The sequence below is a fragment of the Arachis duranensis genome, chromosome 6, assembly GCF_000817695.3.
Source record: "Arachis duranensis cultivar V14167 chromosome 6, aradu.V14167.gnm2.J7QH, whole genome shotgun sequence".
Lineage (NCBI taxonomy): Eukaryota > Viridiplantae > Streptophyta > Magnoliopsida > Fabales > Fabaceae > Arachis > Arachis duranensis.
The window spans coordinates 729,074-748,333 of record NC_029777.3 but is presented as its reverse complement, the minus strand read 5'-3'; the positions used below and the strand labels follow the sequence as shown (position 1 = coordinate 748,333).

At 31.1% G+C, this 19,260-nt stretch overlaps 2 protein-coding genes across 2 annotated transcripts; both read right to left on the bottom strand.

Annotated features, from left to right (window-relative positions):
- Positions 1-3: 3 nt before the first annotated feature.
- LOC107491649 (tyrosine decarboxylase 2) lies at positions 4-1,270 on the bottom strand (the record flags this gene model as incomplete). Its single annotated transcript, XM_052262675.1, has 5 exons — positions 1,182-1,270; positions 963-1,101; positions 797-869; positions 175-405; positions 4-80 (listed from the first exon to the last, which is right to left on the bottom strand). Coding segments are annotated over exons 1-5 (522 nt in total), but the record flags the coding sequence as incomplete, so codon positions are not given.
- A 5,124-nt stretch (positions 1,271-6,394) lies between these two features.
- On the bottom strand, positions 6,395-15,216 carry LOC107491711 (pleiotropic drug resistance protein 1). Its single transcript, XM_016112617.3, has 24 exons — positions 14,755-15,216; positions 13,823-13,943; positions 13,645-13,733; positions 13,464-13,548; positions 13,221-13,380; positions 12,819-12,895; positions 12,663-12,716; positions 12,476-12,566; positions 12,067-12,368; positions 11,683-11,964; positions 11,279-11,595; positions 11,020-11,180; positions 10,818-10,921; positions 10,567-10,723; positions 10,356-10,481; positions 10,144-10,265; positions 9,725-10,057; positions 9,351-9,641; positions 9,161-9,244; positions 8,926-9,059; positions 8,490-8,717; positions 8,225-8,396; positions 7,734-7,988; positions 6,395-6,864 (listed from the first exon to the last, which is right to left on the bottom strand). The coding sequence occupies exons 1-24, from the start codon at positions 15,066-15,068 to the stop codon at positions 6,595-6,597; spliced, it is 4,329 nt and encodes a 1,442-aa protein (XP_015968103.1). The 5' UTR covers positions 15,069-15,216; the 3' UTR covers positions 6,395-6,594.
- Between the last annotated feature and the right edge of the window lie 4,044 nt (positions 15,217-19,260).

Genomic DNA, 19,260 nt, shown 5'->3' with positions numbered 1-19,260 from the left:
TAAGATCTTGTCGCGAGCAGCCAACAAGACAACTAGTACTGCTTCACTCGCTGTTCCTTGAATAACTCCACCACCTTGCCCTGCAATACAATTTCTAAAATGAATTCCCATTTAGGGGAATGGCAAGTACTCTAAACTGTCCTAATCCCCTAAATTTACAGACCATGACCTCACCAGTAGAATGGAAATCATGAGGCAGCTTAAGTGCCTTAGCAAGCCAATCAAGAACAATGGTTTCGAGTTCTGTTGCGGCCGGAGAAGTTATCCAGCTGAAACCGACAATGTTGAAACCAGCACTGAGCATTTCTCCAAGAAATCCAGCAATGCTACTGTTGGAAGGAAAATATGCAAAATAATTGGGGCTTTGCCAATGTGTTACCCCTGGCAAAATCTTTTCCTGTACATCTGCAACATCACACATGACATGGTTCATTCAACTAACTCCAAACAAAAAGGGGAAGCGAAAAATCAGCATCCATCATAGAGTAATTCTTTAACATACCAAATAGTCATGAAACTATTAATCCCAAAAACTTAAACGGTTAGGAAGAAGAACATAAATGGTTAACAAATCCCCTGACACACTCTAGCAATTAACACAACATGTTACCTAGATTATTTTTTTTATTAGTTTAATGTTGATGGTAATTAATTATATATTTTGATAATTTCCAATGAAAAAAAAAAAACAAAAAAATGAAAAACCTTATGTACTCCTATTATAATTAATTACCATCAACATTAAACTAATAAAATAAAAATCAGGTAACACAACAAAACTGGTAAGAAATTTCACCATTCAAAACATGCTCCAGTGTTTCAGGATAATCAGGAGCAGAATCCGGTAAGAGCTTTTCAAGATAACCTGGCTGCAACCGTGGGAGTAAAATCAAAGAGAATATTCACAATGATGAATCAAGAATCTACTCATCTATGATATAGAAGGGAGATAATGAAATAACCTGAACTTGGCTGAGAACTGGGAAAGTCTCAATGGTTTTGTAGTAGTCAGCAATAAAATCAACCATCTTATGTGCATGCTCTCTGAGTTGCTCCGCGTCCATGGACCTCAATATGCCACTGCTTTGTTGTTCTCCTTCCCTACTCAGCAATCAGAGCAACACATTCAATTCAATGAAAGTAAGTAAAACACAGAATAATAATTACAAATACAAATATACATTGGGAGAGAGTCTGACACGTTTATGACTCACATTGGGAGTTGGAATGAATTCAGTTGCAAAGTGAGTTCAGGTGGCTATATAATCTCAGTATCCTGCTATATATGGTGCAGGCCGCAGATGCCGTTTTTGAATCTTTATTATATGTAGAAGTGGTTGGGTTGGTTGGTTGGTGATGATGTTTTTGAATCTTAATTGCATATGTAGAAATTAGTGGATTAGCATTTTTTTTTAATTAGTTCATTTCTTTTTTTATTTATTTTCGTTATTTGGTTGTATTCATATACAGTTGACTTTTTGTGAAGTTGACAACCGTTAGATGATTTGACTAAATTTGCATCTAACGATTCTCGACTGTTAACTTCATGTGAAGTCGACTGTACCTGAGTTTTCACCTATTTAGAATAAACTAGTTATATTCAAAAAATACTAGTTGTCCTTTAACTTTTTTAACTTTTATTCAGTCTTTTCAAAGATTTATTATTATTTAATTAATTTAAATATTTATTTTTATGTTGTTCAAAAAATAAAAAAATTTATTTGTTTTTTATATTTTTTAAAACTGAATAAAAACTAATATTTAAAAATTACCTAATTGCAGTAGTCATATTCATACTAAATTAATATGAGAAATACAAGTAGTTTTATGTAATATCAATAATTGTTGCAATTGCTTTTGTTAATATTACGTTGAAGTTATTAATTAAATCTGTTATAGTTTGGGGAGTTTTTTTTTATACAAATTTATAGTTTGTGGAGCTGAAAAGCTAAAATTGTAATATAAAAGCATTTTAATATAATATTTAAAATAATTATTGATTTTATAATAACTGAACTGTATTTGATGGTTAACAAGTTACAGATTCTATTAAATAATATATCAAAAAGAGTCAAAGTAGTTTTTTAATTGGCTACTGACATTTTAAATAGTCTATAAATTCGTCACAATAGTTTTCTTTAAAAAATTGCCATTCTCTAATTTTGCTTGCTCCACGATTAGATTCACTTGCTTCCATAATAGGGATGTCAATGGGATAGTGCGGGAACGGGAGAAGCCTCCTTGCTCTCCATTTCCGTCCTCAGATTTGCTCCACATCTCCGTCCCCATTCTACATCGTGAAAAAATATTACTCCCCATCTCCATTTCCTACGGGACTCCATTTTTCGCGGGGATCCCATTTCCCATCTACATAATAGTTCTAACTAATTATTAATTTTCATACGAATAGAGCTGCAAGTATCTATCTTATACAAAAATTGCAAGATTTTATACAAAAAATCTAAATGACACGATGGTGACTTCTTTCGAAATGACGCAAGAGGGGAGGACGCAACGACGAGACAAAGGAAAAAGCAGCGGACGAGGTGGGAGACGTGGCAACAGAGAGGAGAATGAACACGACGGCAGAATTACAAAAAGGAGGAATGCCGCAAATAGAAATTACGACGCGGTAAGGATGATGACACAGTAAGGTGTGACGATGCGGTGAGAAAGGTGGCTGTAGAGAGGTTGGATGGAGTATGGACAGCGTTAGGGATCTCTAAATTGAAGAAGGGTTATGCAAATAAAGATTAGGAGTTGAGTTTCTATATATATGTGTATGTGAGAAATGACTAAAAAACATGTGCGAGAAATAAACTATTAAAGATAATTTAGGAAATTCATAAATTTCGAGGAATAGCGGGGACAGGGCGGGGATCCCCGCTCGGATCCCCGCGCCTGCTTCGGGGGAATTTTGTCCCCCATCTCCATCTCCGCGGAAAAAATTTTCCACAATCGGATTCCCATTCGGGGCAGTCCCCGCAAGGAATCCCCGGGTTTCAAAAAATTTTGACATCCCTATTCCATAATAATAATATTGGATTTGTGCGTCATTTGTTTACTAAATCAAATATCAAGGAGAAAAAAATTGAATTATGTTATAATTTTTTAATTGATATTAAAAATTATATTTGTACTATTACAAATTGTAATCTTATCTAGAATGCAAATATTTTCATTTTTTATTAATTAATAATTTCATTTTTTTATTATATGTATTTTCAATTTTTTTAATGACTTTCTTAATCATTATGGAAAATAAAACAATAAAAATAAAAAATAATTTATAAAACTATAAAATCATGATAATATCAAATTCAAAAATAATAATATCAATTTTTTGGTTTTACACAATACACACTATTATTATTTGATGATCCGGCACATGTGAAAGTGTGTTCGCAGTGATAAAAAGAGCAATTTGCTTTATGGCATGTTTTTAACGTGTGTGTTTGAGTACTTTTATGTTGATCTTAGTAATGAGCCTGTAGAGAATAGGGTTTCGACTATCAAGAGTGGGGGTGTTTCCAAATCTACCAAAGAAAAAAAGGCTAAAGAAACAAAGGCATCTGTTTTATCTGAGAGTAAAGATAAGAGTCTTCTCTCTGCTTCTGGAACTTTTGAATCATACAAGCATCTCATTTCTGGAATGGTAAAAAAATATTCTCTTAGAACTTTTAAACATGTCCAAACTAATGGTAAAATCTTACAAAGATGCTTGATAGCATGCATTTGAAATGATAAAGCTTGGACAAAGTCGCATGAACGGGTAAACTTGCTTCTTAAGCGTTTGAAATCTATTGACAAAGACATGACCATTTCGAAGAAGAAGAGGACATGCTAGAATCTTACGCTGAATCTTCTGATGCCTAGTTCGCTCCCTGTTGCTGCTGATGAATGCACTTTATTCTGCTTTCTTGTTATTTGACTCAGTTGAACTATTTTTCATTTGACTTGAATGACTGTATTAAACTTATCTTTGATACTGTTCTTTATGTATGAATTATTTTGGGCTGCACTGTTTAATCCCTTGGGTTTGCAGCTGTCCCTCCTTAATGATAAAAGGGGGAGAAAAATAAACAACAAAAGAGAAAAAAATAGAAAAAGGGCTGAATTAAAACTGTTTTGTTTTAACACTTGACTGCCCTGTTTTGATATTGGGCTATCCCATTTTGATACTCTGATTTTATTTGTACTCTAATTTTGTTTTATTTTGTGCATTCTGATTTTAGTAGGATTTATGACATCTTGAGCCTTGATTATCTTGATATGTGTTTATGAGGTTTGAGAAGCATATTTTTGTGAAATAATGACTCGGTTTTAAAAGGTTCTATTGTTTTAAATTTTTAATCTTTAGAAACCGATTGGAACTTGTATACAATGTTTGTTTCCTTAAAAATTTTGTTTATCAGGCACACATCAAGGAGGAGCTTATTGAACAAAAGAAAATGGGAGATTTTTGAAGATCTTCAAAGAGAAGTACTCAATTCTAACCCTTTCAATTTAGTTTAATAATGTTTGTCATCAAGGAGAGGATTGTTGAGTTTGAAAAACTGAAATAATGATCAAACAAAATTAAAATAGAAAATTATTAAAATTATTATTAAGTGTTTATTTAATTGCTTCCTATGGTTTGTTTGATGTTTTTGTTAGTGTGCAGGAAGAAAAATAAAATTATTTCTTGACCCAAATGATGAAAGTCTAATTTGGTTACTAAACATATTTAGCCCAATAATATTTGTTCACTTCAGGTGGCTAAAAGGCAAAGAAACTAAAATTGGCCCAAAGCCTTCTTAAACCATTCCATGATCACAAGGAAGCTTTCTCAAGAAACCAATAGTCAAACACGTGACTTTATGCCTTGGTAATTAGAAGTTAAAATTCAATTTGATTTAATCACATTAAAAGCTTTACACGTTATTTTATATCTTGAGTAATGAAAGTGAGAATTCAATTTGGTTTAATTCCATTTAATGCTTCATTCGAAAAGTTTTCTCTCTCTTCTCTCTCCTCTCTCTTACTTTGAGTCGCTTCAATCTATCATAGAAGAAGATAGAAGAAAAAAGAAGTCACAGAAAAGCCTATGAAAAAATTTTTTCACAGAAGAAAAGATTTGAAAAAAGGTTTCAAGATTTTGTTGCCAAAAAAGGAAGAGATCGGCCTCGGTTCAGAATCAAATCCATCTTGAAGGCACAGTAAAGATTTATTTTCATTTTTGTCAAGAAGATAGCCTCTGAGTCTTAGGTAGGGAAGAAGCAAAAATGGAAAGCTTGAAGCCAGCCTGGGTCAGACGCTCATTCACGTTCAGAATCAATTCTTGGGGTCAAAGTCAAGATCAATGGCTAAGATTAAAGAAAACAGATAAAAAAGGTTGAGAGAAGTACATGCATGTAGTTTCAGTTTTTCCTCTCTCTTCCCTTTGTTCAAACCGTGACTTAGCCTATCTTGGAGAAGAAGTTACTGGATTGGTTGAACCGATTTTAACCTTGGAAGCTTCACCTTTCTATATTAAGGGTGAACGGCCAATGGTTGAGATCAAGGAGAGTAAGTGAAAGCATAGAGTTCTCATAGCTACCCGAACTTCCTGAATTCTTCTCCTTCAATGGTGTTCATTTTGTTTTCTTTTTCTTAGTTTTGTTTGGCTGAGTCTCATGATGAAAAAGACAAACATGGTGAGATTTGTAAGAAAAAGCTAGTGAGAGAAAAAAAGTAGTGATCAAAATTAAAGAAAAAATCATAGATGTCTCAGAGTTTCTTTGTACATCTATCTGTTGTGTGTCATGATCCTGTGGAGATTTCCTTACAAATTGGGTTAGTACTTTGCGATTGAAAGCTAGATTGAGATCTAGTAAAGTTTAGATTGGGGTTAGAATCTGGATTTGTCCCAGATAGGAATGGGTAGTTCCTAAGAAGAAATTGGTGTATGTGATGTTGTGAAAACATAGTGAAATTTTATCATTGTTGTGATGGAGAGTGGATGTAAGCTACATTGCACCTAGTAGCTCAACTAGGATATATCTGGTGTCAATTCTTCTTCTCTACTCCTTTCTCTGTTTCTTTTTTTCAGGAGACAAAAACAAAAGTGTCTCTCAACTCGACACGAGACAAAACAAAAGTGTCTCTCAATTCAGTACAAAACAAAAATAGAAAATTTTCTGAGATTCTTTTGAAAAATCAGAAATTAAGTATAAAAAGAGATGATAAATTATGTTTTATTACTAAAAATATAAAATATTTAAAAAAATAAATATCATGAGAATAAAAAAATAAAAAGAATGTTGAATTAATAATACAAAGAATAAAATTTAAGTTATGCAATCTTGGAGAAAAAATTGACGTGGCAAAATAGATTTATATATTTTTTCTGTATAACAAAGAAAAAAATGAATCATTCATTCATGAATCATATTCAATGTTATTCTTGCTATTTATGTTAATATGATATACATTTGTATTGACAAATAAAATAATAAAAAAAAAGGAAAGAAAGAAAGAATACATAAAGCTATACCTATACATATATAATGAGACCATTCCGTACAAACTAATTAAGTGGAAGATCCTCTAACAAAATCTTGAATGGCATTAACCTTAGCGCCTTTGGAAGTTAAATGTCTTAACTGATATAGCAAATGAGAATGCAAAAAGTGCTCCAAATCCAACAACCACAGCTGCAACCACTCCCAAGAAATCATGCCTGAAGCCAAAGTAATGTCTCAAAAAGTCTTCAATTTTTGGTTTACTTCCATCGTTGGATTCAATGCTTCCTTGCAAATCTCCATATTGTGATGCCACCAAACCATACAAACTCCAAGCCACTGGATTTAACCAATAGTACCATCTCCACCATATTGGAATACTCTGATGACCAATGCAAACAAAATATATATTAATATTAAATTCAAAATTTATTAACCATATTACTAGAAATACTTATATGATTTTAGAGGACAATTAATGCGGACAAAAATTTTTTTTTATATGATTTGTTAGGAGATGAAATCCTGAAAAATTAGATTGTTGGTAATTTTAAAAAATATGGGGCAAATAAAATTCGTCGAAAACAAATTACAAAATATAAATTCATCGGAGATAAATTGTCAATTTTTTTTTTCAATTTTTAAAAAGTGAATTCGTCAACAGAGAATTGTATCTTTATTTTTAATATTTTAAAAATACAATTTTCCGAAAAGATTTTATTATTTTAAAATTTTTTAAAAATATAATACATTAACAGCAAATTCTAAATACTATATATTAGTAAATAATGATATTACACCATTCTTTTAAAAATTACCAAAAATCAAAAAGTGAATTAATATGTAGTTTAGAAATATTTATAACCACATATTTTATGTCATTTTTAAATATGATAGATAAATATAAGTGGTTATAAATATTTCTGCAATCCGCATTAAACATAGTACAGGAGAATATAAGAATGGAAAATTTTAGGTAGAGAATGAAAATACTAAACAATGTAAACAATAGATATTTCGGATGTTCAATTTATTATGTGTGCGAATGGTTATCTTAATAGTAAGATTTAAGTGAATAATTTAGAAACGTAGTATGCTTTTATTCTATTAGACCAATTTTAAAGCCACTATTCACATTGTTCACAAATATTATTGTCTATCTAGCAAAGTCCTATACCTATTTCTCATAATGTTGTAAGTAGCAAGATGCATCTATTTAATGTGATAGCAACTAAGGAAGTGAGAACTTACTGGTCTTGGGATTATGAATCCTGAGAAGAGATTCCACACTGAGTAGAAAGCAGAAGCAACTATAGTAGAGATGTGTTGATTTGGAGTCATAGCAACCGACATCATGCCATAGTAAGTGAAGTACAAGAAGGTGAAATACATGAAGAATAAGTACCAGAAAACCTTAGTCACTGTCCACTCAAAACCAATCATTGCATAAACTATAATGCCATAAACCAGAGCCTGTGAAAGAACATATGGGACCTCAATTAGAACCTGCAAAAGAAGATGAAAGTTAGAAAAGAAGAGGAAGATATTCATTATTTACAAAAGGTGGAAACTGAGGTGCAGTCGACTTTATGTTAAGTTGATACCTGAGAGCCGTTAAATGAGTTGACTGATTTGACTAAATTTTCATCTAACGGCTTTCATGTGAAATCGACTTCACCTAAGTTTTTACCTTTACAAAAAACTAAGTCTTATCTAATTATGTGAGGAGTAGAATTACTTGCCTGAGCAAAAGCATACGGCAAAGCTGAATACATTCCGGCTGCTCTTTCTCTATAAAAGACTGTTCTCTCGACTGCAACCACCGGCTGCACGGCATTAGCATTCTTAATACCAATAAGGAGAACAGCAGCATACATGGAGCCCATAGCATTGGAAAGATCTTGTTGCTTTTTACTGCAATAATTAGGGTGAAGATTTAGTTTTATATCAAACAAATTACATTAGTTTATAGCGGAAACGATGTCCTAGTTTCTAGTTTGATCTTACATTGTGGAGCCAAGGTTCCAAAACATGCTTCCAAGCACTAAAGCCACCGCGGTTGAGTAAAGAAATCTTATGGCAGTGTACAGCGGATTGCGCCAGTAAGACCAATGTTGTTTCCACAAGCAAGCCAAGCATTGTGTGAAAAAGGACCTTGAGAATTGGGTAGGAAAATAAAGGTCTTTGGAACCAGGAGCCGGAGTACTCAATTCTTTAATAAGTTCTTTGTTTCTCCTGAACCAAAACAAAATCAGCAAATATCCTATGCAATATTTTAGAAAATTCAGGTGCAGTTGACTTCACGTCAAATTGATAGCTAAGAGCCGCTAGATGAAAATTTAGTCCAATCAGTCAAATCATCTAACGACTCTCAGTTATTAACTTTACGTGAAGTCGACTGCACCTGAGTTTCCACCTTGTAGAAATTAGAATAGAAAAATACCTGTATAAATCTGATTTTTTATACACCTCAGAGAAATCAATCTCCAATTCATGTTCTTTAGCTGAATTTGTGACTTCTAGCATCCATGTTGCTGGATTGTAGCCCTCTTTAATCTTATTAACACCTTGGATTCCCTTCAAGACAAATGTGTGCATATGAGTGAAATTATTTCATTTTAGATATATAATTCAATATTTTTCATTTTAAATTTCTGCATAACATTTCCATTTTCTACCTCAAAGTAGCTAATTAAAGTGGAAGAATGATGCCCAAGTGGTCCAACATATATCTCTTGTCCACCTTGCTTCATTAGCAGAAGCTGTATTTCAATGGAAAAAGAAAAAAAAAAAAGTGTATTAGAATATAAACTCAGTGACAGAAGAGAACACATTAAAATTGATGTGTTTATTTTTCAAGTTTTTTACCTCATCAAAAGATTCAAAAATATCAATGCTAGGCTGATGAATGGTACAGACAACAGTTCTTCCTGTGTCAACTGTGTTCCTAACTGTTCTCATAACAATTGCAGCAGCTCTTGCATCCAGCCCTGAAGTTGGCTCATCCATGAATATTATAGAAGGATTCGCCACCAACTCAACCGCAATCGTCAACCTTTTCCGTTGTTCTGTGGACAAACCACTAATACCAGGCAATCCAACCAAAGCATGCCTTAGTGGTTTCAACTCCACAAGTTCCATCACTTCCTCAATGAACATCTATAACCATGCATTAATCAGTTAGTCTCAAACTTAATTAGTAACATCACCAAAGCCTAAAGGCTTTAGATTCATATACCAACCTTTCTGGTTTTAGCATCAATATCTGGGGACAATCTAAGCCATGCTGAATAGAGCAAGGATTCATATACAGTTACATTAGGAGAGTGGATATCGTTTTGCTCGCAGTATCCGGAAATCCTTGCAAATGTTTCTTGCTTCTTTGGATACCCTGAAACTGTGATGTTCCCTCCAATATAACCTCCAGTTTTTCTACCAGCAAGTACATCCATCAGAGTTGTTTTTCCAGCACCAGTGACTCCCATTAGAGCAGTGAGAACACCTGGCCTAAAAGCTCCACTAACACCCTTCAAAAGAACCAACCTATCCTCAACAACGCCGCGATCCTTCATTGCCTGCAGGTTTAGTGCAAAGATTCTTTTAAAAGTTATTACACAATAATGATTTGAAATTTGAATACAATATTATGTTTCTGCATTACCTGTGGCATGTCAACAGCATATGTTACTTCATCAAAGGTGATGGAATGTGGCTCAAAAGGAAGAACCATTCCTCTTCTATTATGAGCAGTAATGCTTCCACTTACACTCTCTCCGTTTACCACTGTAAAATGAATCCAATATGTGAATTGTAAATCAACTATATTATGCAGATACAAGCTGTTAGAGGCTTAGTTTTAATGAGATGAAGTACCTCTATTTGAGTGATGAGAAAAGCTATGTCTCAAGAACTTCAAAGCATTAGTTCCTTTTTTACTACCATCATTTTCTTCATTGCTTTTACTTTCTTCTGATTTTACAGACTGATGCTTCCCAAGTGCTGCATAATCAATTTTGTGATATTAGTACAAAACTTCTGTTCTGAAGTTGGTTTAGTAAACATTAAGGCGAAGAAAGAAACTTACGATCCAAGTAAGTGAGAGCGAGAATGTAACCAAAGTTAAAGATTAAGGTGTATCCAATCAAAGCTCCAACAGCTATCCAATACCAGTAAGACTGAGTAAAGAATCCGCGCGACTTCAAAACTTGAATTCCTAGAGTTTCATTTGAACCAGGTAGAACCTTTTTCATGAGACAACATAAACAAACATTAGATCATTCTTGTGATACAAGAAAGGCAAAAAAAGCTGAACAAATGCTTTAGTTAGAAACATACATGTCCCCATCTCTTCCCCAGGAACTCATTGTTTGCTATCCCATTTTGTCCATACATCATAGGTGACATCCAAAATCCCCAAAGCCACCATTTTTTGATGTTTTCTGTAGGCATAAAGCAAAAGATGTTACTACAGAACATAATGTCATAAAGACTAAGATTGTTTTGTTTTGTTTTGTTTATTATCTATGATTATTGATACCTTTCGACAAGACGAAACCACTCATGGCAAAAAGGATTGCTAAAGCAAATGATCCAAATGTTAGAGCCACTGTCATTTCTCTACCTACTGCTGCAATAAATCGAAACAACGAAGAAGCCATCTGGTTTACTAGTACAAGAAGAAGGTATTGCCTAAAAAATCTGCATCAAGTAGACACATGAATTAATATCAGTATTTGGTACTAAAAAACATTGTCCAAAAAATTTGAATGTGCTTGAAATATAGTTCTTTGTATTACCTTCCAACATCTGGATCAAAACCAATGACATAGTAGGTTAGGAAGACCCAGACTCCAACTTCCACAAAAGTCATTGGGATTTTGAGGATCCATGCAGGAAGAGCAAATGCCCATGAAGGGAAGAAAAGATGTTCCCTTTGCTTGTAGAAAACAGGAAGCCTTGAAACTACCATAGAAAGCTCAGCCAGACCATTGAACATAATCACCACAACACTGTAGAACAATGCACCTGTATATATACCTCCATGCGTCACTGAATCTCGGTGCATCTCCGTTCGGAGGAAGATTGTCATTGCAATGATTGCCATTACAGCAAGCTGATGAAGGCAGGATGAAGAAATTAGAAAGTGGATATGAAAAACATGCATTAACTAATTAAACTTTCCAAGTTAGAAGCTTCATACTTGGCAAAGCTTGAAGGTGTAGACGAATGAATTGCGCTTCATAAGTAAATATTCTCTTGCTAAGCAAGCTTTTAGGAGTTCCCATTTTCCAACTCCATATTTTTTGGTTGTCAAAGCAGCAGGGTGGCTCTTAGACTTGTCAAACTCAGTACTAAGTTCATCACCAAGTCTTCTCCCAACATGAAATGATTGAAATGCATCAGCCAACTCTTTGGATGTGACAAATCTATATGGCTGATCTTTGTGAACCCAATATTGTTCTTGATCTTTCCTTGATGTCACCTATAACATAATAATAGTTTGCAAAGTTAAGATCACATAGATGACATAACCTTACCATTTTGGCAAGTAAACATAATTGAAAGGTATAATGATACTACTTACCTCTTGCAAAAAGTCTGCCACACCTTTCCTCTCAGGACATTTAAACCCCATGGATTTGAAAAAGTCGAGCACATTTTCACGGGGACCTTGGTACACAATGTGGCTATCAGAGAGTAGAATAATGTCATCAAAGAGATTGTAAGTCTCTGGTGCTGGCTGCAGGAGTGAGATGACGGCGGTTCCCTTGAGAATGTGAACATATTGCTTGAGTGAATTCACAATTTGGAAAGTTGTTGAACTGTCCAAACCAGTGGAGATTTCATCCATGAAAAGAGCTTTAGCTGGTCCTACCAGCATCTCCCCTATATTTATATAGCTTATTGTTATTAAAAAAACACTCACATAATCAATATATTGAGATGATTAAACAAGAAACATTTCAAGATTGAAACCTCTGGTTCTGTTTTACCTGTTGTAACACGTTTCCTTTGTCCACCAGAGATACCTCTTAACATTGCATTTCCTACCACAGTATCAGCACATACCTCCAATCCCAGAATCTGCATAGGTTTAGAAAAGAAACAAAACACTTTAGAACAGAATATTATGATGAGTACATGATGATTAGAGAGTGACTTTGAAATTATAAACTTTACCCTTAGGACATAATCTGTAATGAAATTTGCTTTCTGGCCTTCAGTTGCTACAGCCTAAGTATTATCATTCAAAAAAAGACAATTAACTAGTAATTATCAATAATTTCTGTTTATAAGGAAAACAAGTAGTTTCAAGATAACTAATTTATCTTTTACCTTCATGTAGACATCAATATCTGGATCAGGCTTGATATTGGCCTCTTTTTCTCTTCTTGACAATTCTGCTAGCAGGTCTGCAAAATGCCAAAAGTATTAGACATTGGCAAAAGTCAACGGTCAACATTTGTTTTCAATGTTAAATTTCTTTAAGAGAAAGTTTAGGGTTAGCACTTTTATTAAAATTTTAAAATTTGGCTAACACTTAACCAGCAAAAGCACTTAACCAGAAAAAGAAAAGTGAGTAATCTCACACCATTAGATGTAATTTCACACCATTAAAAATACTAATGATGGTTAATTGATAGCTATAAATCACAAAATCTGCTGACCCTAGCACTCTTCTTTGCTGAAACTATGAGCAAAATAAGAAAGAAAAAGCATAATTTAATTTGGACTAACCATAACGAGGTCCAACTCCTTGGCATCTTGCAGAGAAAGCTAGTGTTTCTCTGACAGTCATTTCTCCAATATGAAGATCATTTTGACTCACATATGCAGCAGTTCTTTGGGGCACAAACTCATTCATCCCATGTCCATTATAGGTCACCTTTCCATTGAACTGATACAGAAGCAACACTTAATTATTTGCTAGACCAAATTAAAAAAAAAATGATTTGTGTGTGTATTTTTTCATGTCCTAACCTTTAATTTTGGATCAAGTTTTCCTGCCAGAGCCAACAGGAGTGTGGTTTTTCCAGAACTTGGTGGGCCCAAAAGCAATGTCATTCTGAAGAGAGAGGAAAATTGAAACATGTTATTATGTATATTGATTCCAAAAGTTGTTAGCTAATTAATAACTATGATTATCTTGTATTCCAAATACCTGGCAGGCTTTATTATTCCACTAACATCCTGGAGTATATTTATGTGTTCTCTTCTACTTGGAAGTACATGAAGAGTGTTCAACAGTCCCTGAAAAATTATGAAACCAAAATATTAGATAAGTTACTATCTCCTTCAATATATATAGCAAACTTCAATTCACTATATATACTACTTACCTCAACTATATTGACCATGAAGTTGGTGAAGGTGGGCAAAGCTCTGGTTCCTACATGAACTTCTGCTTCAATGTTCATGTGCTCAAATCTGACCTCTATTGTAGGAAGATCAATTCCAACTCTGGTTTTTAATTCATCATACAAGTAAGAAAATAATAAGATTATCTATTAGGACAATTGCATTTTTCCTTTTTAGAATAATATAATAATAAGCAGGAGATTGAAAGTTTTGACGATAATGTACAATATCTATATAAAAGTTAACATTAATAATGCAAAATTGATTAATCGCTTCTTATATGCATATAAATGAAATGTAATAAGAAATAAAATTTAAGATAAAAACTCATGTATAGTTATTTTTATATAAAGTTAATAATTAAAAAATATTGAATAATTTAACATATCTGGTAATATATAAAAATACGATATATGGAGACCACTTTAATAAAGACATTAAAAATATTTTTTTAAGACGTTTACATGTATCATGTTATTATTGGATATCTTTATTAAACCGGTTAATAATTTATTTTTTAATAAATCAAAATAAAATCGGTTTATTATAGCAACAATAATAAACCTAATTATCTGCATTATAATTATTAGACTCAATTTGATCCGATCAAATTATACGATCTAAATCAATATTATTAAATTTTTTGATAAAAAAATAAATATATCCCTAACTTTTTGTTTTGCAAACATTTAAATCCTTAAAAATTTATAAATACAATTAAATTTCTATAAAAATAGATTTATTGTTATTATTATAAAAAAATCGATTTTATTTTAAGTTGTTAAGAAATTAAAAATAATTGATTCATTAATACATCCAATAATAATGCTACGCTTTTACGCGTTTTATGGGAGCATTCCCCATAAAAATAACCGAATCGACAAGCATTCATGATGGTTATTGTTATTATTACCGATCAATACGATCCCTGAGCTTGAGCAAGAACTTCTCATTATCCTCTTCAGCAATCTTCACTAGCCTCTCAAGGAGTTGTCTCTTTTCTTGCAACCCAAGCTTCTTTATGTCAATCTCACTAACTCCTCCGCCGTCCGGCGAGGCCAGCAACCCTTTCCTCAGACGCGAAACAGTGGGAAGTCTCTCAATTGCCGCCCACTTGAGAGCTTCCTCGTCGTCCTCCTGCCGGAACGAGCTGGAGAATATCTCGTCAGCATCAGTACTCCTCCATATGGAAGAACTTCCAATCCTAAAACTCCCTCCACCCTCCATCCACCAAAACTTGCCAACTACTTCTCTCAAATGTTGTTACTATTTGTTTATTTTGTTATTGTTTTCTGTTGGCAAAGGTATGTAGTAGTTCCTTGCTCAATGGTTGAATGTGAAATAAGAAAACGGTGTAGCGTATATATATATAGAGAGAGAGAGAAAGAGAGGTTTACTTAACGTAGATGAATAACTATGCATTGCATGATGCAGTTCATTCGTTTACTTTAATTTCATGTTCAATAAAGGTGTCGAAAATGATGTCGGCGATGTATTCAATTATTTATTTTATTTTAATTAGAATCTTATTACAGCTGGGGGATGATTACTGTGTGTGAGAAGAAAGAAGTGGTTACGAATATCGAACCGTGATGTAGTTGAATTTCTGTTGGTTGAGGATCCCCGACTGGTCAAATATAATACAATTTTTTGGGATAAAGATTACATTGTAATATAGATTATGGAAAATTAGCCAGCTCATGCATGTAGCTGAGGTGATGACTGATGACATCATTGATTATGTATTCTTCTCAATGTTAAGAAATAATATATTTTAGAGAAAATTCTAATTTTTTTTAGAGATATTAAAATGATATTTTTTATTTTGTAAAATATGTAGTATTTTTTATAATTTTCTTAAAAAAATATCTTTAATTTATTTTATAATTTTTGTATTAACTTACGTGAATTTTAATTTTTTTTAAATAATTTTTTACAAAAATTTTTTTTAACAAAAGTTTTATTTTTTATAATTAAAATTTATTTATCAAAATATTTTTTAATGATTAAATTATACTTTATCAAAATATCCTTCAAATATTTTTTTAATNAAGAAGATTTTTTTAAAAATTATAAAAAATATATATTTTATAAATAAAAATAGAGAGTATCATTTTAGTATTGTTTAAAAGGAGGGAGCAAAATATTCTTCATATTTTAATTCGTTTCTTGGTAAATAAACAATTAGTGTATTAACGCGCTATTCACATAAGCAATGATGTGATAGTGTTATAAGAATAATGAAGGAACAGGAGAGTGAAATTTCAAATAATTAAATGAGGATTATAGCTATCAAAAATAAATTGTAGTTGTAATTCATTTTCTTTTAAATATAAAACAAGAGTAAACTAATCCCGTTACGTTACTAATATGTATTTTTGTCAATTTCTGTTAATTTTTGTTTATGATTGTGTTTAATGAAAATATTTTTATAGATGTGTCTAATAAAATTATCTTTTTTTATAACTGTATCTAATAAAAATATCTTTATAGATGTATTTTTTAAATATATTTTTTATATATATATTTAAAATATAATAATTAATTATTATTAACAATAAGTCAACAGATAATATATTAATATCCTATATAATGTATCTGGCCTAAAAAAAGAAAAGCAATGCAAACAAAATTAAAGAATACTAGAAGATTGGTAAGTATTAAGTCACTATTTTATTTACTAATAAATTGTGTAATAATAATAAAAGAGAAATTAATCAAAGTAATAAATATTTTATTTTCTAAATTTAAGCCTAATTTAACAAAGAGTTAATAATAAAGAATAAAATTAATAATGCATATATGGTAAAATATAAACTGCTAATCTGCTATAACTATTTTGTTTACAAATATTATATGTTTAATTTGATTAGTCAAAATTGACGCACTATTTTATATTTTAAAGTATACTAAGTACTGACATCGTGTTACTACTAATTTATGTGCTCAATTGATAATATTTCTTAACTACTTTAAAACCTAATAAAGTCATAGCTTTGTCTTGTCGAAAGAAAAAAAAGGTCATAGTTTTGTACCTTGATAAATTAAGAATAATCTAATAACTAATAATCAGGATCATCATAGAATAATAGTGCGTGAGATTACATATTCAGTGATGTCAATACAAACGCCCCCTATAAAAAGTGCGGCCACCAGGACATAAAAAATATAAATAAATAAATAAATAAAACTTGGAAACCATGTGATGTGATGTGATGTAGCATATTTGTGAATGTCAACAAGCTGACCTTTTACAAATTTCATCAGCGCTTATTTCATTCACTCACTGGTAGGATGGTAATATGCACTTTACCTACCAATATAAAATTTGATTCTATTTGATCAAATAGAATTGTCAATTTAATTTAAAATGTTTTTTATTAAATATAAAAAATTTTTAACTACTAAAAAAATATCATTAATTGATAATTTAATATTTTTTTTACATAAAAATTAGTTCTATTTTAAATTATCATTAAATTATATCACCAAAAAAAAATTTATCATCAAATTATATAATAATATTACATCTTTTTTATAATCTACGAGTAAAGTTATGTACCTGTGGACTAAGAAAAGATAAGGTTAAAATTGAAATATTCTCAACCCGCATGTAAAATTAAAGTTGGTTTCAAATCCTACCTTATCCTATCCATTATCACCCTTACTCACCACACGACAAAACCCATTCAGAAAGTTAAATTATTCTACTAAAAATCTTATCGTTAATAAATATATTTTATATAAACACAAATATTTATCATAAAAAATATGCATAATTATAAAATATTTTAATTTTTTTATTTTTAATAATTTTATATATTATTTTTTGTACATATCAATTTATTTTCATTGCTTATACTAATATTTAAATTTTATTTATTTTTATAAGTTATATCTATTCATATCTTTGTATAATAATTATTTATTTACAAGATGAATATAAAATCAATATAAAATGGAAGCTTATATTTAATGGTGGAAACTCAAGTGAAGTCGACTTCACGTGAAGTTGATGCTGAGAGCCGTTAGATGATTTGACTTATTTAACTAAATTTTCATTCAACAACTCTCAAGTATCAACTTCACCTGAGTTTTCACCATTTAAAATATTTAGCTAATATCTGACCATATAACATATACACAAATTTCAGATCACTACCTATATACTGCTATATGATCCTTTTCCTTAACTTGAAATGTACGTACACACTGAAAGTAATTTCAGCAGCCACACAAAAACAAGCTAATTAAGCTAATTAATTAAGCCTCCATGCCCAATTGTCTACTCTTGACTTCTTCGTTATACAGAATTCCCGAAAGACTGGATTGACCTTTTCTTTATTCAAATAATTCAATTAGGAAACGTGCTCAAAGTTAATAGATTCAGGTTCCCCACCAATTGAATAATTTCGACCTACTAATATCAAGTTGCATTGATCAGAACAAATCATTTGCTCTTGAAATAATTAGTGTACCTTTGGTAATTAAGGGCAGCGTGGATTTTTTTTATTTTTATTTTTAATGTTTTTTATTTTTTAAATTTTATAAATAAAAAATAATCTTATTTTTTTATTAAATTCTAAAAATAAGAGACTAAAAATAAAAATATAAAATGAAAAAATAAATTAAATACGTCTTAAATTTCTCGAAAGAACAGGTGTATATGAGCTTGAAGGTGAAGCACTCTCTCTTTCAAGTGTTTAGCTGATTTAAAGCATGCTAAAACTTAGTTTTATTGAAAATTTTTCTTTGTTTCAATTTGTATTGGGCTTGGTTATGGATTTAATATCCATTCAACACATTTGATTGCTTTGTTTTATTGGTTTGGACTGCTACTCAATTGTTTCGGCCTACCCCATTTAAATGAAACAATCGAATCTTTTTTTTTATACTAAACGGGGCCTAAGGCCCATGAAACAATCGAATCCAATTGGGTGTTTAACCCAATAAATTAATATTTGTTATCATTATAAATTAATTTACATTCTTAACTCAACATTATGTATTTTTTTTTTTTTACCAAAGATAAGAGATTCGAACCCGCAACTTCTTAATTGAATATGGAGAGACTATACCATTGTTATAACTCATTGACAATTATTATTATATACTTATTCTCATTAATTACGAAGTTATAATCTTTTCGTATATTATTATTTTTTAATAGATTTTTTTAAAATTTATAAATTTTAATAATATTATTGCAAAAACAATAATTTAATAACTAGATTAATTTATTTTATTTTAATTTATTAAATAAGTAAAATTATAATGAAAATCAAAATTTCTCTCTTCTATTAGAGATCAGAAAAAAAAATGGGACTCTTTTAGTCTTTACTTACTATTTATGATACAAAAATTTATATAGTTATTTTTTTATCATAAGAAAAAATTGAATAAAGTTCCACATTAAAAA